At 34.9% G+C, this 20,369-nt stretch overlaps 1 protein-coding gene and 1 pseudogene across 2 annotated transcripts; one reads left to right on the top strand and one right to left on the bottom strand.

The window, feature by feature from the left end:
* Nucleotides 1-7,980, bottom strand: part of LOC106312765 — a 29,233-nt pseudogene extending 21,253 nt beyond the window's left edge.
* A 6,745-nt stretch (nt 7,981-14,725) lies between these two features.
* LOC106307339 (transmembrane protein 136) lies at nt 14,726-20,309 on the top strand. Of its 2 annotated transcripts, none has more exons than XM_013744267.1 (5): nt 14,726-15,021; nt 15,176-15,259; nt 15,355-15,474; nt 19,415-19,510; nt 20,039-20,309. In XM_013744267.1, exons 1-5 carry the CDS (start codon nt 14,794-14,796, stop codon nt 20,147-20,149), a joined length of 639 nt encoding a protein of 212 aa, XP_013599721.1. In that variant the 5' UTR covers nt 14,726-14,793; the 3' UTR covers nt 20,150-20,309. The 2 variants fall into 2 exon arrangements, with proteins under 2 accessions (XP_013599721.1, XP_013599720.1); XM_013744266.1 differs by having other exon boundaries at nt 14,729-15,021; nt 15,119-15,259; nt 20,039-20,251.
* Nucleotides 20,310-20,369: the final 60 nt, after the last annotated feature.

The following is a 20,369-nucleotide window of genomic DNA, read 5'->3' on the forward strand; positions in this document are numbered from 1 at the left end:
ACGCTTATCGGTACCTCACCTGAGGGTCATATTCGGGTCCAACAATCGAGACTTATGTTTACTCGAATACATAAACTTAGTATATCTTTAATATCCAGGTGACCGCGTGGATATCTTTATTATTAGCCGTTTATGTAAAACTACAAACTTTATTGACTATAGAATTAGCCGGGTAAAACAGTTTGCATATAGCTAAATTCGATGTTGGTACACAGGGCTGACGATTTTGTTTTTGATAACCACAACTCAATTGGATAATATATAAGTTAGTAGGGTTATACTTTGACTTATACAAATATGTTTTATGTTAGCTGGTGTTTAATTTTGTTTACCGGATATTTAAAACATTGACGATGTGATATTCCAGATGTCATCGAGATTTATATTTACTCGAAAACATAAACTTAGTATATCTTTTCATATCCAGATGACCGTGTGTATATATGTATTATTAGCCGTTTATGAAAAACTAAAACTTTATTGACTATAGAAGTAGTCGGTGAAAACAGTTTGCATATAGCTAAATTTGATGTTGGTTACATGCAACTGAGTTTTGAGTGTATAATGAAATTAGCCTAAAGATTTGAATCACATAAAACACTCACAAAATTATCAATTTGCAGTTTTCTCTTATGGTTTCACTTTATTATATGTCTTCAAAATAACAGAACAAACCAAAAGAGAGAAAGAAAAACCAAAACCTAAAACCTCGAGAGTAAAATATAATAGAAATGACATTAACCCCGCCACACTCACATCTATCGCGATTCAGATCAGAAAATCTCTATTGGAATTGTGACGGCGAAGCTCACGGCGATAATTTGTTTGCCGCTAACCACACGGCGATGCATGTAGAACGTGCTAGACACTTACATCGTCAAATCCATGGATCTTTGTCTCGGCCCAACCTTTTCTGTTTGCGATTTACGGGTCATTCTTAAATCTGTCGCTGGGGTCTCGGTGGAGCAGGAGAGGAGGAGTAGGATGAATGTGATTGGGGCATTAATGAAGATCTATTTGAAATGTAGGTAATTTTTTTGCTTATAGAAAATATCTTCTAAATTTAAACATATGTCATGTATATATAATATAATAATAATAATAATAATAATAATAATAATAATATAATAATAATACTATATGTTGGTTTTCTATATCTAGTGAAAGGAATTGGCTTATGGTAAAACACTCCCCACAGATGCTTCTGACAACCATGTTTTCTATTGCTTTTCCATTTTTGCCAATTTTTCATTTATTGTCTATTTTTCTTACAAATCGCTCTATAATCTAACTCCAGATAAATAATATGTATCATGTAAAAAATATAAAACATAATAAAATTGGGTTTAACCATCAATATTGATATACTTTTATCTAAATATGGTCAATATATATTTTTCACAAACATAAATTTTGATTTTTTTACACTTTCATATTAAATAAATAATATTTTCTCCTTTTCTAATAATTGAAGTTTTAGAATTTGTTTTTGTTTTAATTTACTTGTTTTCAATTTTAATCTAATTTTTTTACATTTATGTTGTACGTCTTTATATTTTACAGTTTGTTCTTATTGTTTGAATTTTAGTTAGGTAGATGTCAATGATGTTTTTATCATGAAAATTTTAAATTTTAATGTTTTATTAATTTTTGTACATAAACCTAAACGACAAATATAAAATGAAACAAAAAATAATATTATTAATTTAATATAAAAATTATATTATATTATTAATGATTATTGAACTGATTTTATTTGTTTTAGTCATAGTGAAAAAATTAAATGTTTAATCACTTTTACAAGTAAAAAAAGATTAACTCTATTTATAAAGGAAAAATCGGGTTTCCATGAGTATGCAATAGATGAAAATAATATTTACTATTTTATAGTTGAAAACTAGAGATAACTTTTTTTTTTAAAGAAAATTGAAATGAATTAGAGAAAATATATACTTTTAAAAAATTACATAGAACCAACATTTACATGACGTGTTATTCACAAATTGTGCGATTAATTTTTGATTTTCGGACATTGATTAAGCATAATATAGTCGGACATTTTATAAACTCCATGGCGACTCCGAAGTTTGCATTCATAGTCTGGTTGGCAATGAAAAACAGATTATCTACAATGGACATGATTTCTAAATGGTGTCAGGGAGTAGACACTACATGTGTGCTCTGCAAAAATGAACCTGAAACTCGAGACCATCTATTCTTCAAATGTTCTTACTCTGTCCAGCTTTGGAGGTATCTTGTTAGTGGAATTCTCGGAAATTCTTATTCAGATGTTTGGTCTGAGATAGTACAGAAGATTTCTGGTGGAGCTCTAGATAAGAGGAGTTTATTTTGCCTAAGATATGCTTTTCATGCTGCTACTTATGCTATCTGGACAGAAAGAAACAGAGTGAAGCATGGGGAGAACTTAATGTCTATGGCTTTACTGACAAAACTCACTGAAAAAGGGATCAGAAATAAACCTAGCCTGGTTAGGATGAAAGGTGGTAAGGGCATGGAGAATGCTCTTCAATATTGGTTTCAAACAAGGGTGTAGTAGCGGTCATTTTTGTCTGAGTTTTGATGTAGTTTGAATTTTGTGATTTGAGATTAACTCTGGTTCCACTTGTTGTAACACTTGTTGTAAAAAGGTTTTTTTGAATAAATTTAAAATTCATTGAAAAAAAAAATAGTCAAATCATTTTTATTAATTAATTTAAAATTCTAATTGATTATATTTCCATATATTTTAATTGTAAAATTTTCATAAATTTTTTTTTTTTTTGAAACACAGCTTACTTTCATTCAAACTCAATTGTTTTGGTTACAATAACAAGTGGGAATGTACCATCCTCTTTGATTAAAAAGATAAACTACAATGCCAAAAGCAGATAAAATAGATAGTTCATCATCAGAAGATGACAGCGAATTCAAGACCAAGCTTAAATGCGTCGATAAGGCTTTCACAACACAGTTGGATAGCTGAGAGATAGTCACATGAAAAGGTGACGTTAGCACCCAATCCGCACCTCGGAGTATCGACGAGACGAAGTCCGCTGCATCTTCAGGCCCCGAACGGACCGCTCCACAAGATAGCAAGTCGGTTATAGATATGGATGGAGACTTCCATTTAATGTTTGGAAGGGAAACACTTTTTAACAAAGAGGTATTGGATAGCACGGTTCGCTTCTTCACGAGGACTGATGCAAGTGGTGGTGAAGGCGATCCCAGTGAGCCCACCGGTAAATGATTAGAGAGTAAACTCTTCGCACAAGAGAAATAGGGCGTTGTATGTAAATCTGCTTCGGTAAAAACTCCATTGAACCCATCGGAAGTCTTCAGGCAATTAATCAAAGAGATTAAAAACCCCCACAAGACTGTGGGCTGTGAAAGCAATGGACTAGACCATTTATAATTAAAAGCAATTAGGCTAACCAAGCCCAAATTCAATATCTGAAGGCCCAGCTTAAGAAAAGTAGAATCGTGACCTTGTTGGAAGAGTGAGGCGGAGGAAGCACGGTGACTGGCGACGGAGTTGGGAGGGATACGGGTCACCGGCACAGCCGAGAGGGTCGCACCAGATGGAGGCACACCCTGATGATGAAAGATCTTTCTATTTCTTGCCGGTGCTCTTGAAGCTTGGAGGGGCGGATGTGAGGAGTCTGATTTCAACCCGAGAGCAGCTACCAGAAAGGAGGCTGAGCGGAAAGGTATCGTCGGAACGGAGATGGAGGGGGAGTTATGAAGCGAGCTCAACCTTATGCATTGTTTAGTTTTAAGATCTGGTCGCCAAGAGAAAGGTGGAACCCCACCAATACAATACATCAGATCGCCGAAGGTTATGGAAGAGTGGAGTGCTTGTGGAAGAACAGCAGCAGCAGTATCATCGGTGGAGAAGGTCTCTTCGATTTCCCGGGAGTGACCGGCGACGGTGGTAAGGGAGATGAGGGACGGCGAGCCCATGACTCTAAACTGGAACAATTTCGGATCTAGAAACCGCGTTTTATGTGGAATCCCACTAACAACGGTCAAGACATCAGAAGTTGTTGTCTGAGAATGAGCTTGCGAAGAGATGGAAGGTGAACGTCGGTGAGGATCTTCTAGCCGCAGTGACATCGAGAGGGAGAGGATGAAATACACGGATCTGCGGTTTGAGCTTACAGATATGAGACCACGATGAGGCGGACTGTAAAGGGTGAGACGGCGGGTAAAGGATCTACATAGATTCACAGAACGGGAGTCCCCGTAGAACAACGGCGTCGAAGAAACCTTCGGCCTAGAGGAGACCATCGGAGCCCCGATGGATAAATAACGTGACCTTGAGCAGCAAAGAACACGAGAGCTGGAGCGAAAGGAGAGTAGAGAGATACAGGTCGATGATGACGTCGCCACGAGTAGCCAGCGCCGACGGGAAAACGCATCGCCAGCGCCGGAGAACATTGATTTATGGAGTACCTCGAGCCCCGTGTCTGGGAGCATTTTTTATCAACAACAAAAGATTATTTTTCATAAAATATTTTATTTCTACAATTTCAGAGATTAAATATATTTGTAAATTAATATCCATAAATTTTTTTAAAAAAAATTCCACTAATATCTATATTTATTTTGGTATGTATGATCATATTCAATTAAAATAATTACACTTTAAAAGTTCATATACAAACCTATATTTTTTGAAGAAATAAACAGAGGTGGTAGAAACGCCGTTAATAGTAAAAACATGGATAAACTAGAGCAATTTTTACTAAAAAAAAAATAGAGTATAAAAATTAGTGGTAAGTTAGAGATGCTTACATGATACAAAGGCAAATCATCGATACCACATAACATAGTCATCTCAGGGGCTGAAAATGTGCACGTCCACATAATTGTTTTCATATCGGCAGCTTTCAATTTCTCTCGAGTGCAAATTTCCTCTTGAACCACGAGGGTTCTCTTCTCCGGGAAAAGAAGGCTCAACCATGGCTCTAGCCTAGAAATGAATAGATTGCATTGGGTACCTCCTAGCTCTATTTCAAGGTTAGCATTAATAGGCAGAACCGGCTGAAAAAAGAAGTAGCCATCAAGATGATATGTAACATCATAAACTTACGTGGTTTTAAAAGTTTATAATTCAAACTTATATTGCCAACTTTACTTAACACAGTAACTCTTCTACAGAAATTTATATGACACAAGAATAAGGTGCCCTTTCTTTATGTATATAGGAAGAGATTTTCAGGTATATTAATTGGATTAACCAATATTTTGGAGATCGAGATAAATTAAGCAATGTTCATGCAAGACCTTAAAGAGCCAATGATCTCATAGGCGAATTAAAGAATAAAACTACAAAGGGAAATCTAAGTATCAGAGATTACTTATCTAAATTGAAATTGCAATCTGCACATTATATTAAAAACTATAACGTTAGTGGTTCCAAACCTGAAAAGGGATCTCGATAAAAGACACCACATCAACTTTAATAATCTCTAATATAGAGGATTCAGCTTCCCTAAAGAGCTGCAAAGGAGCAAGGAAGCATATCATCAGTGAAACAATAGTAAATAATTTGTGTCGAATATCTAAAAAAACCTTCCGCAACACCATCATACATGAATCTCATTGAGTTCCATAAGACGTGTAATATCCCCTGAATCTTCAACAGACTTCGATTTAATGCTCCTCAAGATAATTGCCGTGACGTTATTCACAGCAAACAGATCATGTTTTCGATTCACACATCTGACATCTAGTTTGGGTAAGCTGAAGGAAACCTGTTAATATGGCTAAACTGTCAGTATAACACCCAGTGAAAGAGAATGAACAGTAATCATAGATTGTATTTATCTCCAGCAAACAACTGAAAACGAAGCGTTGACTAAAGGTTGATAAGACTCAAGAATTACTACTCTCACATATCTAAGCACACAATCAGCTAACCCATTTCTTACTAAGCATCCTGACCTTTTCAGAAAAATACATAGAATATTTTGCAAGTGCTGACAGCTGATACTCTTTATGAGGTTTTTTCGTAGATGGGGAAGTAGCTGATGATCGTTTGCTTTGGGAAAAGAAATCATTGTCCAGTTTCATAGTTACATCTCCAGATACAATTTCCATGGTTCGTATAACCACAATACCTACTGCCCTATATCCAGGAGAAGCAACAACAAAAAAAAATGCCGCCTGTGAGCAATCAACTAACTGAATAGAAGATTTGTCTTTAATTTGTAACATATAGGCACATCCATGATATAGGTCACAGAGGACTCTAGACAGTGCAAGTTTTTTTTTTTTTTTTGACAGTGCAAGCTTCCAAACATGATATACGAAACTAATCCATTAAGAAGGATTTATTTCATGTTAGGATTAGATGCAAATGACAGTACCTGTCATATCCAAGTTGGAAACAGAGAGTGAGTTTGTCACAAGATAAAGCACCAGAGGATCTCATCACAACATCAAGATCATATATCATAACTTTAATACATAGCTCTCCAGAAAGAAAACCAACACCAAATTTAATTTCACCAGCGGACGATGACTCAAAGGCACCCTGTAAAACGCTCAAACCAGCAGCAAATCAAGTTCTGATAATATACCTTTTCATCAAAAAAATAATATCAAAATAGCAAAGAATTATTGTCCCAGTAGAAATGCAAACAATTTTAAAAAAACGATGTAACAAGATTTTTTAATAAGTTATTAGCATTTTACTGTAGATAGTGTACAAAAAGGACAAACGACTTGCCACTAAAAGCTTTGTACAATCTTTTCTCCATTGACGACTAAGCAGTAAGAAGTTTGTAGAATGTGCTCACCGTTTCAGACATCACCACGACATCCCGCAGGCATTTCCTACTGCTAACACGGAACCTAACAGACATTCCAAGCACTAGACTGAGCATCCATGTAAACAACCTGGAACAAAGGCTGGAATAAAATTTAAAATATAAGCTACCATCGTACTACTAGATCAAGTATATTACATAAAGAAGAAAGAAAAGTGCAGTATATAACATATAATTAAAGTAAACACACGTAATCATCAATTTCGACAAGAAGCAATAGGAAGAAAAACTCTTGAATCAAAACTGTGGATCCATGTTGTTTGTTTCAGAGACAAAGTCTCCCACATTGAAAAGTAAAAACAAATCTTAAGTAATACTCCCTCTGTTACAAAATAAAGTATATTCTAAAATTTCAGTTTTATTAAGAAAACACGTAAAATTTTGACAATAAATGCATTGTTTTTCCATGTTTAGTTATTTTCTATGATTTTTAACCAATCAAAGTTCAGTATTAATTTAATGTCTTTGAAATTTACAATTTGTCACTATTATATACATTGAAAAGGTAAAATATGGATTTTTTAGAAACAAATTTTTTTCTAAAACATAGATCATTCTGAAACGGAGGGAATATATTAGATATATATATATATATATATATATCACTCCAGTTATCTTGAGGTTAAAACTCATCTAATTTAACATATGTCTATGTAGTCAAATATGATCTATTTCGAGATTGATTCTCAAAGAGCCATCGTCTCGAAGAATCTATCAGAGATAAAGTTTCAATATACAAGATAAAGATGGATAAGTCAATTCAGTTATCACCGATCTAGTGTAACATAATGAACTGATTTGGACTTGATTCATAGTAGAGCTAGGATTAACCCCATAGTTCAAGCTAGAACAGAATTTTTATTTAAAAACAAGAATCAAAGAGGGCTCACCTGAAGATCATCCACAAAGTGATGGAAGCAATTAGAAATCCAAAGTATAACGTCGCAGATGAAGCCGCCATTTCCACCCAACAGATAACTTACTCTGCCGGATAACTGCGATTCTCAGATTAGTCTCGCCACCGCAATCAATATTTCAAGTTGACAAGCTGCCTCCATAGAGAAAGATCCGATCGGCAAGGTTTGAAGGGGCTCTTTAGTCAACCATATTCATTGCCCATCCCCATAGCACGTTTAGTCAAACAATATGATCATCCCTATACATTATTGAAACGTGAATTTTTAAAAATTATCTTTTCATGTGTAGCTGTGACAAAAATAATACTCACTCTGTTTCTGAATAAGTGTCACTTTGACACTTTTCACACAGACTAAGAAAATAACAGAAATATACGTAAGTTGTTATTAATTACATCTTTCTGATCAATAGTATTTGAGATAAATAAAATTATTTATAAAATCAATGCAGTTTGCAATTAATTTTCAGCTGAAAGTAAATATAATTTACATTGGAATTGTAAAGTGACACTTTTTGTGTAACAAGAAAAAAAATTAGAATAACACTTATTATGAGAAAAACGTCAATAAAACCTCAAACTTAACAAAATAAGCTAAAAAAAGCTTCAACTCTTAAGTAAACCAAAATATTCCCAAACTTTAAAAAAAAATCCAAAATAATCATAAACTTATGTTTGACTCTGTCGTTTTAAGCATCCACAAGTCAACTGTTAACTCTTTATAAACTTCCGTTAATTAATAAACGATGAGTTTTACTCTATCATGAAAAGAAAAAAAAAATCGTCGTCTTCTCTTTTTCTCCATCGATAACAATCCTTAATTCCCAATATCATTCACCTAAATCCATAGATTACTACACATGAAACAAACTTAACTCTTGACTATTTGAAGAAAACAGATGGAGAGGCCGAAGAAGCTTGATCATAAACGTCGTAAGAAGAAAGCTACATCGAGTGACAATTGAAGAGGAGCACGATGCAGGGAAAGGTCGTGAGCTTGAACGAATCACCGCAGAGGAGAGACGCAACGAACCTCGACCTGACACTGAGAGAGACTGTCATGATGAGGATGTTGACCGAGATGATGGAGAAGGAGATGGTGGTGATAACGAAGAGGAGCACGATGCAGGGAAAGGTCGTGAGCTTGAACGAATCACCGCAGAGGAGAGACGCAACGAACCTCGACCTGACACTGAGAGAGACTGTCATGATGAGGATGTTGACCGATATGATGGAGAAGGAGATGGTGGTGATAACGAAGAGGATGAGGTTGAAGAAAATCAAGTAGAAGAGAATGGAGAAAATGGATTAGACGTGGAAGAAGAGAACTGTGAGGACTTATCACAACATTTTGGAGATGTCGCAAGAGAAGAAGAAAATGTAAGTGATGGAGAGAGTGGTGATGATATTTGGGATGATGAGAAGATACCGGATCCATTATCTTCCGACAAAGACGAAGAAGAGGTAGAACGAAGAGAGTTGTTTTCCAATAGTGTTGACAGTGAAGAGCTTTTGGCATTGGGGAAGACATTTGCTTGTGCAGCAGTATTTCAAGTTGGCATTGTTACGGTACTCTCTGAAGACCTGTTATGACATTAAAATGTACAAGTCTACATCAAGGAAGATGGGTGCGAGATGCTCTGATGTTGAGTCGAATTGCCCTTGGAGGATTTACTGTTCTTACGAACCAAGGAGGCACAAGATGCAAGTGAAAGTGTATATCAATGAGCATAATTGCATGAGATCAGGCTACTCAAAGATGCTTAAGGTATCGTCAATTGCTTGGCTGTTTGCGGAGAGGTTAAGGATCAACAGGAAGTTTACGAAAAAGGAGATGGCTGAAGAGGTCAAGAGAGAGTACAATTTAATTGTCACAGTCTCACAGAGGAACAATGTGCAAAAGCGAAGTCTAAGCTATTCCGACTGAGAAAAACAAGCCATGAAGTGCATTTCTCACGTATGAGATTATGAAGCCGAGATAAAAAAGTCCAATCAGTATACATCAATGGTTATTGAGACTATTCCCGGTGCTACTCCAGGAAGCAAGCAAAGGTTTGACAGGTTATATGTTTGTTTCACATCTCAAAGAGAATCTTGGATAGAATCATGTCGACCTATCATTGGGCTAGATGGTGCATTCTTGAAGTGGGATATTAAAGGGCATCTACTAGCTGCTGTAGGAAGAGATGGAGACAACAGGATTGTGCCAATTGCTTGGGCTGTTGTTGAGATTGAAAATAATGTGAACTGGGAATGGTTTGTAAGCTTTTGAAATCGGATTTAGGACTGCAAGAAGGAGCAACAACAACAATAATATCCGACAAGCAGAAGGTTTGTGGTGTGCTAATTTCTGTTTTTTTTTGTGTTGTGCTTATTTGATTGTGTTTTCTTATCAACAGGGACTTGTGAATGCTGTCAAGAATGAGCTTCCAGAAGCTGAACACCGAATGTGTTCAAGACATATCCTTGCAAACTGGAAAAGAGACAATAAAGATCCTGAATTAGAGAGATTATTTTGGAAGATAGCAGGAAGCTACACTCTAGGGGATTATCAAGAGCATATGGACACACTAAAAAAATATTGCTCAGGTGCCTTTAACTCCCTTCAGAAAACAAACCCCAATACATGGTCAAGAGCTTTTTTTAGGTTAGGATCAGATTGCAGTGACAACCTTAACAACCTTAGTGAGTCATTCAACAAGACAATTAGAGAAGCTAGAAAAAAGCCATTGTTGGAAATGTTAGAGGATATAAGAAGGCAATGCATGGTTCGTAATGCCAAAAAAGCTATCATTGCTTCACATAGTAAACAACTATGATAGAAAAAAAGGAGCTAATGAATCTTCAAAACTGGGACGAGAAAAGCGTATGATGACTTGTTCTAATTGCCTAGACACTGGTCACAACAAAACTACATGTTCTAATCCGACAGCTAAAAGAGAACCAAAAAGGCCAAGGGGTCGGCCAAGACTTCAAGATGTGGTATGTTTTCTTTTTGTTAATCACTTGTTTAGTCGAGAACATGTTGTATATGTCGCTTACACTTGCGTTTTTTGTAGGAGGAATCAACACAAGGTTTTTCACAAGAACAATCTCAAGATTAATCAATTCTTCTTTTTTTATTATGTAATGGTTCAGACCATCTCTTTTGTTATGTTACGACTAAAACCATCTCTTTTCTTATGTTATGGCTGAAACCATCTCTTGTGTTATGTAATGACTAAAACAATCTCCTTTATTATGTAATGACTCAAAACTCTCATCTCCTCTCATTTTGTTAACAGCACATCATGGATAACACGTCTTTCTTGTTACACGCCTTTTACGTCTGTTACGTTTCTTTGCCATCTCCTCTCTTGTGACCCAAACGGTTCCAACTATCTCTTTTATTATTTTGTTTAACAACATATCTTCTTAATCATCATGAACAACACATGTTCTTAAACATCAAAGCAACACAATTTCTTAAACAATATAGCAACAAATTGTTTCAAAGAAGTCTAAAACAATAACTTCTCAGACCAAATTTTCTTAACATATCATCATTTATATCGGTTTTGGTCAGAGAAACTTTGCCCCTATCTCTCTTACTCACATACCTGAAGAACGCTCGACCAGGATTTTCTTGCGTCCTAGACGTGTACATTTCACAAGCTCATGACATACACACTTGCTTGGAAATCCACGAGCTTCTGAGTTGATCCCATGGTGAAGAGGAATTTTTTTTTCCTGGGAATTAAGGATTTGCAGAGTCGATGAAGAAGAAGAAAAGACACGAGTTTATGTTTTTAATTATGGAGTAAAACACATCGTTTCACTATTTAACAGAAGTTTAAGCAAAATTAACGGTTGACTTCGGGATGTTTAAAAAGGCTTAGTCAACATAAGTTTAGGATTATTTTAGGAAAATTTTGAAAGTTTGAGAATTTTTTGGCTTACCCAAAAGTTGAGGCTTTTTATAGCTTATTTTGGTTAGTTCGGGATTTAAATGACGTTTTTCCCCTTATTATGAAACAGAGAGAGTATTTAATTTGACTAGCATATATCTTCAGCTATAACTTTATTTATTGAGAATTCGGCCAAAAAAAACCTTAACTTTGCATGAATTGGCAAAAGAAATATAAACTTTTGGGCTGACCAAAAAAACACCAAACTTTCATTGACTTTAGAATTAATTAACAATGTTTTCGCTGACTTGCCAATTTAGCACGCCGTCAACAAATTTAACAGAAATATTTGACGTCATTTATTGTTGGCGTTAAGTGAAACGACGTCGTTTTCAAATGATGTAAAACGACGTCGTTTTACATGATTTGAAATTAAAATTATGTAGACCCCTGGATTCGAACCCAGGATGGTTGGTCAAATGGCAAGGTATTTTACCACTGGGCTACTGGCACTTTCAATGTACTTACTAACATGTTTACTTTTATTTGGTACATATTAAATATAAAAAATTCTCAAAAAACTTAATAATATATTTAAAATTCAAAAAAAAAATTAAAAAATAAAGAAGATTTTTATAAAATTAATTTAGAAATTAAAATTAAAAATAAAAACTCTTCCAAAATTTTCTAAAAACTTAAAAAGATCTTTAAAATTCCAAAAAATTGAAAAAAATAAAGAATTTTTTTATAAAAATAATTTTAAAATTAAAATAGAATTTTTTTATAAAATTAATTTTGAAATTAAAATATAAACTAAAATTTTATTTTTTCTTTTCAAAAAAACACAAACTTTTCACGAATTGAAAAGAAAAAATAAAATTTTATTTTCTATTTTAATTTCAAAATTAATTTTATAAAAAAAATCTTTATTTTTTCAATTTTTTGGAATTTTAAAGATCTTTTTAAGTTTTTAGAAAATTTTGGAAGAGTTTTTATTTTTTAAAAAGAAAAATAAAATTTTATTTTTAATTTTAATTTCTAAATTAATTTTATAAAAACTTCTTTATTTTTTTAATTTTTTTGGAATTTTAAAGATCTTATTAAGTTTTTAGAGAATTTTTTATATTTAATATGTACCAAATAAAAGTAAACATGTTAGTAAGTACATTGAAAGTGTCAGTAGCCTAGTGGTAAAATACCTTGCCATTTGACCAACCAACCTGGATTCGAATCTAGGGGTCTGTCGTTTCACTTAACGCCAACAATAAACGATGTCAAATATTTCTGTTAAATTTGTTGACGGCTGCTAAATTGACAAGTCAGCGAAAACATTGTTAATTAATTTTAAAGTCAATGAAAGTTTGGTGTTTTTTTGGTCAGCCCAAAAGTTTATGTTTCTTTTGGCAATTCGTGCAAAGTTGAGGTTTTTTTTGGCCAAATTCTCTTTATTTATTGCATCTGAGAACTTTCAACAATTGATTGACTTTTCTTACAAGTTTGGAGACTTTCTGGTTTGGTGATGGCGGTGAAGTGACCCGCTTTTTGCTTTTCGATTGGCTGTGGAGATGGCTGTATAGGCGAGCTCTCGGTGTATCTCTCAGGTGATAATCTCGGATCTCTATGATCTTCATTTCTCAAGATCTTAATTGACGGTGATGGTAACAAGCTCGATAAGTTCATTGGGGGTTAACTAATGTGGAACTGTCTTGAAAGTTCCAGCATCCGAGGAAACGAGGTGAATCTCACCTTTCTGAAGTAACGCTAAAGGTTGAGAACGATGTTTGATTGTTACGAGCTAGCGGAACACGCTGGAGGTGATGGATCGAGCGAAATTAGTTGAGGACCGGAAAATTGGTTTTTTTTGTTTGAGTCGGTTTGTAATGGACAAAACTTAAATTCATCACCCCTCTTAAAACTAATTAAATTGCCATCTAGATAAATAATAAAATATATTAAATTTTATTTAAAAAATTTAAAATAGTTGAAAAAAAGAATAATGTCTAACAAAACTCTAAATTCTAAACTCTAAACCCTAAATCTAAATCTAACCCCTGAATACTAAACTCAAACCCTATACCTTAAACCCAAATAGTAAACCCTAAACCCAAACCTTTTACGATAAACTCAAATCCTAAACCCTAAACCCAAACTGTAAACCCAAATCCTAGACCCTAAACTCAAACCTTAAACTCTAAACTCAAATCCAAATCATAGACCCTAAACCAAACTGTAAATCTTAAACCCAAATTCAAACATTTTGGGTTTAGGGCTTAGGGTTTGGGTTTAGGGTCTACGATTCAGGTTTAAGATAAAGGTTTGGGTTTAGGGTTTATGGTTTAGGGTATAAGGTTTGAGTTTATGATCTAGAGTTTGAGTTTAGGATTTAGGGTTTAGAGTTTGGGTTTATGATTTATAGTTTAGAGTTTGGGTTTAGGATTTAGGGTTTAGAGTTTAGGTTTAGGATTTAGGGTTTAGAGTTTGGGTTTTGAATTTAGGGTTTAGAATTTAAGATTTAGGTTTTTGTTAGTGACATCATTTTTTTAATTGTTTTTGATTTTAAAAAAAAAAAATTAATTTTTTTATTAATAATATAGCTAGCACTTTAATTGGTTACAAGATGGGTGGTGAATTTATAAGATGGGTAGTGAATTTAAAGGTTCACCTGAACCTAAGTTTTGTCCCTTTGTAATCGAGCCTTTATTCCCGTTTCGGGTTGATTTATAAAATTAATTTTTTAAAAAAATTTAGTGTTCGGTATAGATTTGTCATTTCTTATAAACAAATGTACTAAGTATATGAATTGGTTTGTCTCTTGCTGTTTGTATTCTTATATTTTACAAAATTTATACTTGTTCTCTAATTTAGTTTGCATAGTATTTGGACACCATCAGCTATATGGGTGTTTAAGCCTCTTTGATTGGCTGATTGAAACACTTCCAAAAAAATTGGATCGAATAATTTTAAGTGAATTAAGACATTTTCACCAAAAAATTTAATGTCCCTGGGATCCACTACATTGAATCCTCAAGTTTCCAACTAACATACAACAAATAATGTCAGCATATTAACAACACTCACCGGTCTTCATCCTCTCTATATTTCTTTCGTCATTACAAAATAACCAATACAGTTTTTGGATTGGAAGAAAGAAGATAAAATGGAGGAAGAACAAATAAGAGTCGTAAAGATAATAGTTATTGGAGTAATATTATGGGGTGTGAGCTTTATTCTCACCAGAAGAATCTTCTCAAGCTACTCCTTCGACTTCAGCAACCGTCTTCTCTCAACTGTTCACGCGACAGTCGCTGTCACTTTAGCAACATTCTCTGTTCAAGATTGGTCTTGCCCTGTTTGTCCTCGTGCTTCTAAGCCGTCTCCCCAACAGGTTTCTTAACTACATTATATGTTCTTAATTATTTTAAAACTATTATAGTAACTCGTTTTGCACGTGTAACACAAACTGAGAGATGAAATACAAGCAGATGGATACAATGGCGTTTTCATTGTCGTACATGATATACGATCTCATATGTTGTCAGTTCGATCAAGTGATCAGCATGGACAATGCGGTTCATCATTTTGTCAGCATTCTTGGTTTTGTTGCTGGATTTGCCTACCAAAAGGTATCATTGCTCCTTTTTATCTTCTTTTTATTGTTATCTACCAGATACTATATGAGATTTAGATTACTAATTTTAGTATAAAATTAATTTGGAAGTCTGGATCTGAGATCATCGCTACACTGTGGATAGCAGAGATATCGAGTCCTTTTTACCATTTAAGGGAGATTCTTAAAGAGATTGGATACAGAGACACCAGCGTCAATCTGGCAGCCGATGTGAGTATTTGCTACACTTTTAATTTTGTGTTCTTACAATTTCTAAACAATAATTTATTTATTTTTTGAAAAAATGTTAAATTAATTCAAACAAAAAATACTGTTTACAACCAAGGTTTCTTGTTTTAAGCTCAAAAGAAATTGAAACTTTGCTTTACATTAGAAAATAGGATCATCTAAAGGAGAACCAAGTTTCCATGGCTCCCTGATAAGCTGAGTTTGTTGGGGAAAGCGGACACGAGGCGCATCGGAATGTAGCAATCGTGTTTCCCCTGACCTTGTGAGAATCTGAGAGAAAAATACTTCGACGATAGCAGGATATAATATAAGCAATAACTAAATGAGACAAACACTTTTTACGTGGAAAACCTCCTCGATGTGAGAAGGAAAAACCACGGGACCGTAGTCTACTCAACAATCCACTATATAAATGTATGTGAGTACAACCACGTCCTTCCTGTTCAACAACCTGAACAGAACAGAGACTCAAGCTACAAAGAGTCATCTCCAACACAAGAACAACAACAACAAGAGAGCAACACAAAGCTTCAAAACCAGCAGAAACCAAACGACCTCAGCTCACAAGGATTCTGGCAACCAGAGACTAATCCCACCGTACAAATCCAAGATACACCAGTAAACAACACCTCTGCCAAATTTCAGCTCAATCCGAGAAGATCTCACCGTCGGATATACCAAACACTCAAGACAGCACTGCTGAAGAACTGTGACGACCAGCTTCACTAAAACCCAGACAACAGAAGATCCAACCGTTGAAATCTAAATCCCTTCGGTGAACCTTTAACTTACTGACTGAAGAAGCTTCCCAAAAAATATCAGCCCGATCAGGATCTGTTTGACCCTCCAAATCTGTATTGACAAACCCAGACGAAATTCTGCCTCCTTCCCTCTTTTCTCTCTTTTGTCTTTTTGATTCTTGTAAGTCTCTACATAAAAAAATAGGTCAAGAGACTATATATATGTGTCTCACTAACCCTAAGAACCTCCAAGGCCCAATACTAATCTCATTGACTAATACCAATTGCCCAACTTCCAAGTTTGGTTATCACCAACCAAACCCAATGGGTTTCCTCCATCTAGAAGGAACCCAACAGAGTTGTGGCTATGTCTGATGCTTTAGATACGATTTCGAATTTGTTTGTCGATGATTTTTGTAAGCCCTGACGCAGCCTTTGGGTCCTCTCCAAACCTCTTACAATTCCGTTCTGCCCAAACTGCACATAGAGTGGCTTGGAAAGCATATCGAAACAAGAACAGCTCCAGTTTGCTTCACCTTTTAGTGAGAAGGGGTATAATGTCATCCCACACATTGGTATAATCCATCCTCAAAAGCTTTCTGGTGAGGATCGTCCGCACCTCCCCCGAGTATTTACACTGAAAAAACAGATGGTTTCTTGTCTCAGGACAGTCCTTGCACAGCGGACACATAACCGCAATGCCACCATTCCATAGCGATATGCGATCTCCAGTAGGCAGTCTATCCAGGATTGCGACCCATGTGTGGAAGGAGAACCTTGGAGTACTGTGGCAAAACCACACACCTTCGAACCAGTCAACCCGTTCCTGCATCCCTCGCAAGAGCTTCCAAGTTTCTTTGGTAGTAAAGCTCGGTTTATAATCATCACCACACTTCCATAGTCTGATATCCGCTTCACTCTGCAACCCTCTGTTTTTAACCTTCAAAATCTCCAGCTCGATGAGATTAAAAACCTCCACTCGGTGTCTTCTTCTCTTGTGCTTTTGGATTACTGTAGCAACTGTATCATGGAGTCGAATACCCATATTCATAGGTCCACCAGCTCATGTTTTATCCATTAGACATCCTAGTTCTGACCAGTCATCAAACCAGAAAGACGTTGACATGCCATTCTTAACTTTCATCTTCGAAAATACAGCAGCAACTTCTCTGTACTTGAATAGCTTCTTCCACATCCACGAGCCAAGAGAACTACTATCTTTTACTGTCCAGAAAGATCCCTTGCGGATTAGATAACGTCTCACCCATTTCACCCAAAGAGAATTTTTTGAAGATAGGATACGCCATACCAACTTCAGACAAGAGACCTGGTTTGCTTCCTCAAGAGACCGCAGTCCCAAGCCTCCTTCTTCTTTTGGCCTACAGCAATCCTTCCAACTAACTTTTGCTTTATTTGTATTCAGATCAGCTCCCGACCACAGAAACGCTGCGCAGAGACTGTCAATCTCTTGAATACACTTTCTTGGCAATTTAAATGCTGATATCCAAAAGTTTGTGAGACTGTGAATAACAGATCCAATCAGCTGCAGTCTACCGGCAAAAGACAAAAATCTGGCTGTCCAGGAACCAATACGAGCTCTGATCTTCTCAATCAAATGAGCATAATTTCTTACAGTCATTTGTTTAGTTAACAGCGGCAACCCGAGGTATATCACTGGTAAGTCACCATGGGCGAAAGCAAAAGTGTCAAGGAGCTCTTGCTTCTCAGTATCTTGTACACCAGCGAGAAAGATTGTTGTCTTTTCCACGCTGATATGTAAACCCGACATCTCAACAAAATGGTTGAAAATATTTATAATACCTTCAATGGATTGGCGCTTCCCATCAGTAAAGACTAGCAGATCGTCTGCAAAGCTGAGATGTGTAAACTTAAGTCCTTGGCAGTAAGGATGGTATCCAAATCTCTTTTCTGCAGCACCTTTGTTAAGCATTTTCGACAACACTTGCATACAAATAACAAACAGGTATGGTGACAAAGAACAACCTTGTCTGATTCCCCTTTTGCTATTAAAATATCCGGCAAGCTCTCCATTGACTTGCACCGAGAAAGAGGCCAAAGAAACACATTTTTCAACCCATAAAATAAACTTTTTCGGAATACCCAGCGCTGCAAGAGTGGATAGCAGAAATGACCACTGTACTGTGTCAAAAGCCTTTGATATGTCAATCTGAATAGCACTTATGGCCGAGACAGTGCTTTTATGGTAACTCTTGACTAGTTCTGAAGCAAGTAGTACATTTTCCATGAGGAGGCGATCCTTTACAAAAGCTGATTGGTTTGGCTCAATGAACTTAGGAAGGACCAGTTTCAGTCTGTTCGCCATGAGCTTTGAAATGATCTTATATAGAACATTACAACAAGAAATTGGCCTGTAGTCTTTCATCGTTTTAGATTCCTCCTTCTTTGGTATGAGAGCCAAAATAGTTGAGTTCACTCTTTTTGGTAGAAACCCAGTATCCAAAAAAGCTTTAACAGCCACCACAAAGTCCTTACCAACTATATGCCATGCAGCTTTAAAGAATTCACATGTATATCCATCAGGTCCTGGTGCTTTGTTTCCGGCCATGGAAAATATGGCCTTTCGGATCTAAACCATAAATTATTATAAGACAAAATCTAAAAGACCATACAAAAGCATAATGAAGAATTGATATTTTTCAAGGAAATTCGTTAAAGAAGGGGCTAGAAATCAGGAACTAGAGCAGGTTAATGTACTTATCTACCGTCACCAGTTCAAGGCTAACTGCAAGCAAATAGATCCTATTCTTTCAGAAAACCGAATACATGTTAGAATCGGTTAGGTGTATAACTCTTATACAACTATTAGGTACAGTAAACAAAAGTGTGAAAATATTTTTTTGGCGTTAGTTTTTTTTTTCAAACTAGGATAGATGATGAATTGAAACCCATATAAATTCTTGAAGCATGTAGTATTCTTTTTTTTGGGCAAAATTGGGAGGCAACATTCAATTGCAATTATTAATAAATAGATGGTTAGTTGTTGAAGATTTCTTTGTTAGGTAAGGAGGTCCTTCTGTAAAACCCAAATCTACTTATTTGTTCTGTCAGCATTTCTGTCCTTTTAAATCTACTTTTGTGTAAAGCTTCTAAAAAAAGTTCTTGACAGAAAAAAAGTTATTACTTACATTAATTGATGATAGGTGTGTTTTGCCACTATTTTCACATTGGCGAGAATTGTGTGTGGACCCTTTCTCGTTTACGTAAGTCTAACGGCTGATAATCCCATCTTCATCAAGGTATTCTCTTTTGTCTTTCCCAACTACCCAGAATTTTATTTTTATTCCTTTTCATTCTCAACAATATATTTAAATATTCTTAAGAATTTGTCTTAAAATTAAATTTTAATTTTAAATTTTTTTGTTAAATAGTATTATATATAGTAAATTTCAAAACAGAAATATTTTTTGGTTTAAAATTATTCTAATAATCAATCATAAAATGATGTCTTAATAGTTTAAATTAGAATATATATATATATATATATATATATATATTTGTCATCATTAGAATATATTTTTAATGTGTGAAAATACAAAATAACTTATATTTAAAAATACGGCTTGATATTTATTTATATATTATATATATCTTTTTGGTTTTACATATTTTGATTTCAAAAATTTCTTCTTCATTTGGATTAACATGTAAAAGACAACTAGCTTAAATAAATAACAGAATATGATGTTAGTTATATCGATCTTAGTTAATTTTTTTTAACTAGGATATGTTACTCTACTCATAAGCTTTTCTTATTTTTTTTACAGGCAATGGGATCCGGATTACAACTCGTGAGTATATTTTGGTTCTATAAAATCTTTGGGATGATGAGATATAAACTATTTAAGAAGCCAAAGTCAAACAAAAAGGCTACCTAGGCAGAGACGCAAAAGTTGATTCATACAATTGTTTTCTTTCTTCTTTTCTATTTATTAAATATACATCGTTTATATATTTTAAATTAAAATGTAGCAGACGAAAAAGAAAGTTAAAAAATCAAAAACTTAAAGTATAATATAAATAATTGGATTACGGACTAATAAAAATTCATACGGATGTTTCACGGATTACGGACTAATAAAGCACGTCAAAGAAAAT

Source organism: Brassica oleracea, chromosome C8 (genome assembly GCF_000695525.1).
Source record: "Brassica oleracea var. oleracea cultivar TO1000 chromosome C8, BOL, whole genome shotgun sequence".
Classification (NCBI taxonomy): domain Eukaryota; kingdom Viridiplantae; phylum Streptophyta; class Magnoliopsida; order Brassicales; family Brassicaceae; genus Brassica; species Brassica oleracea.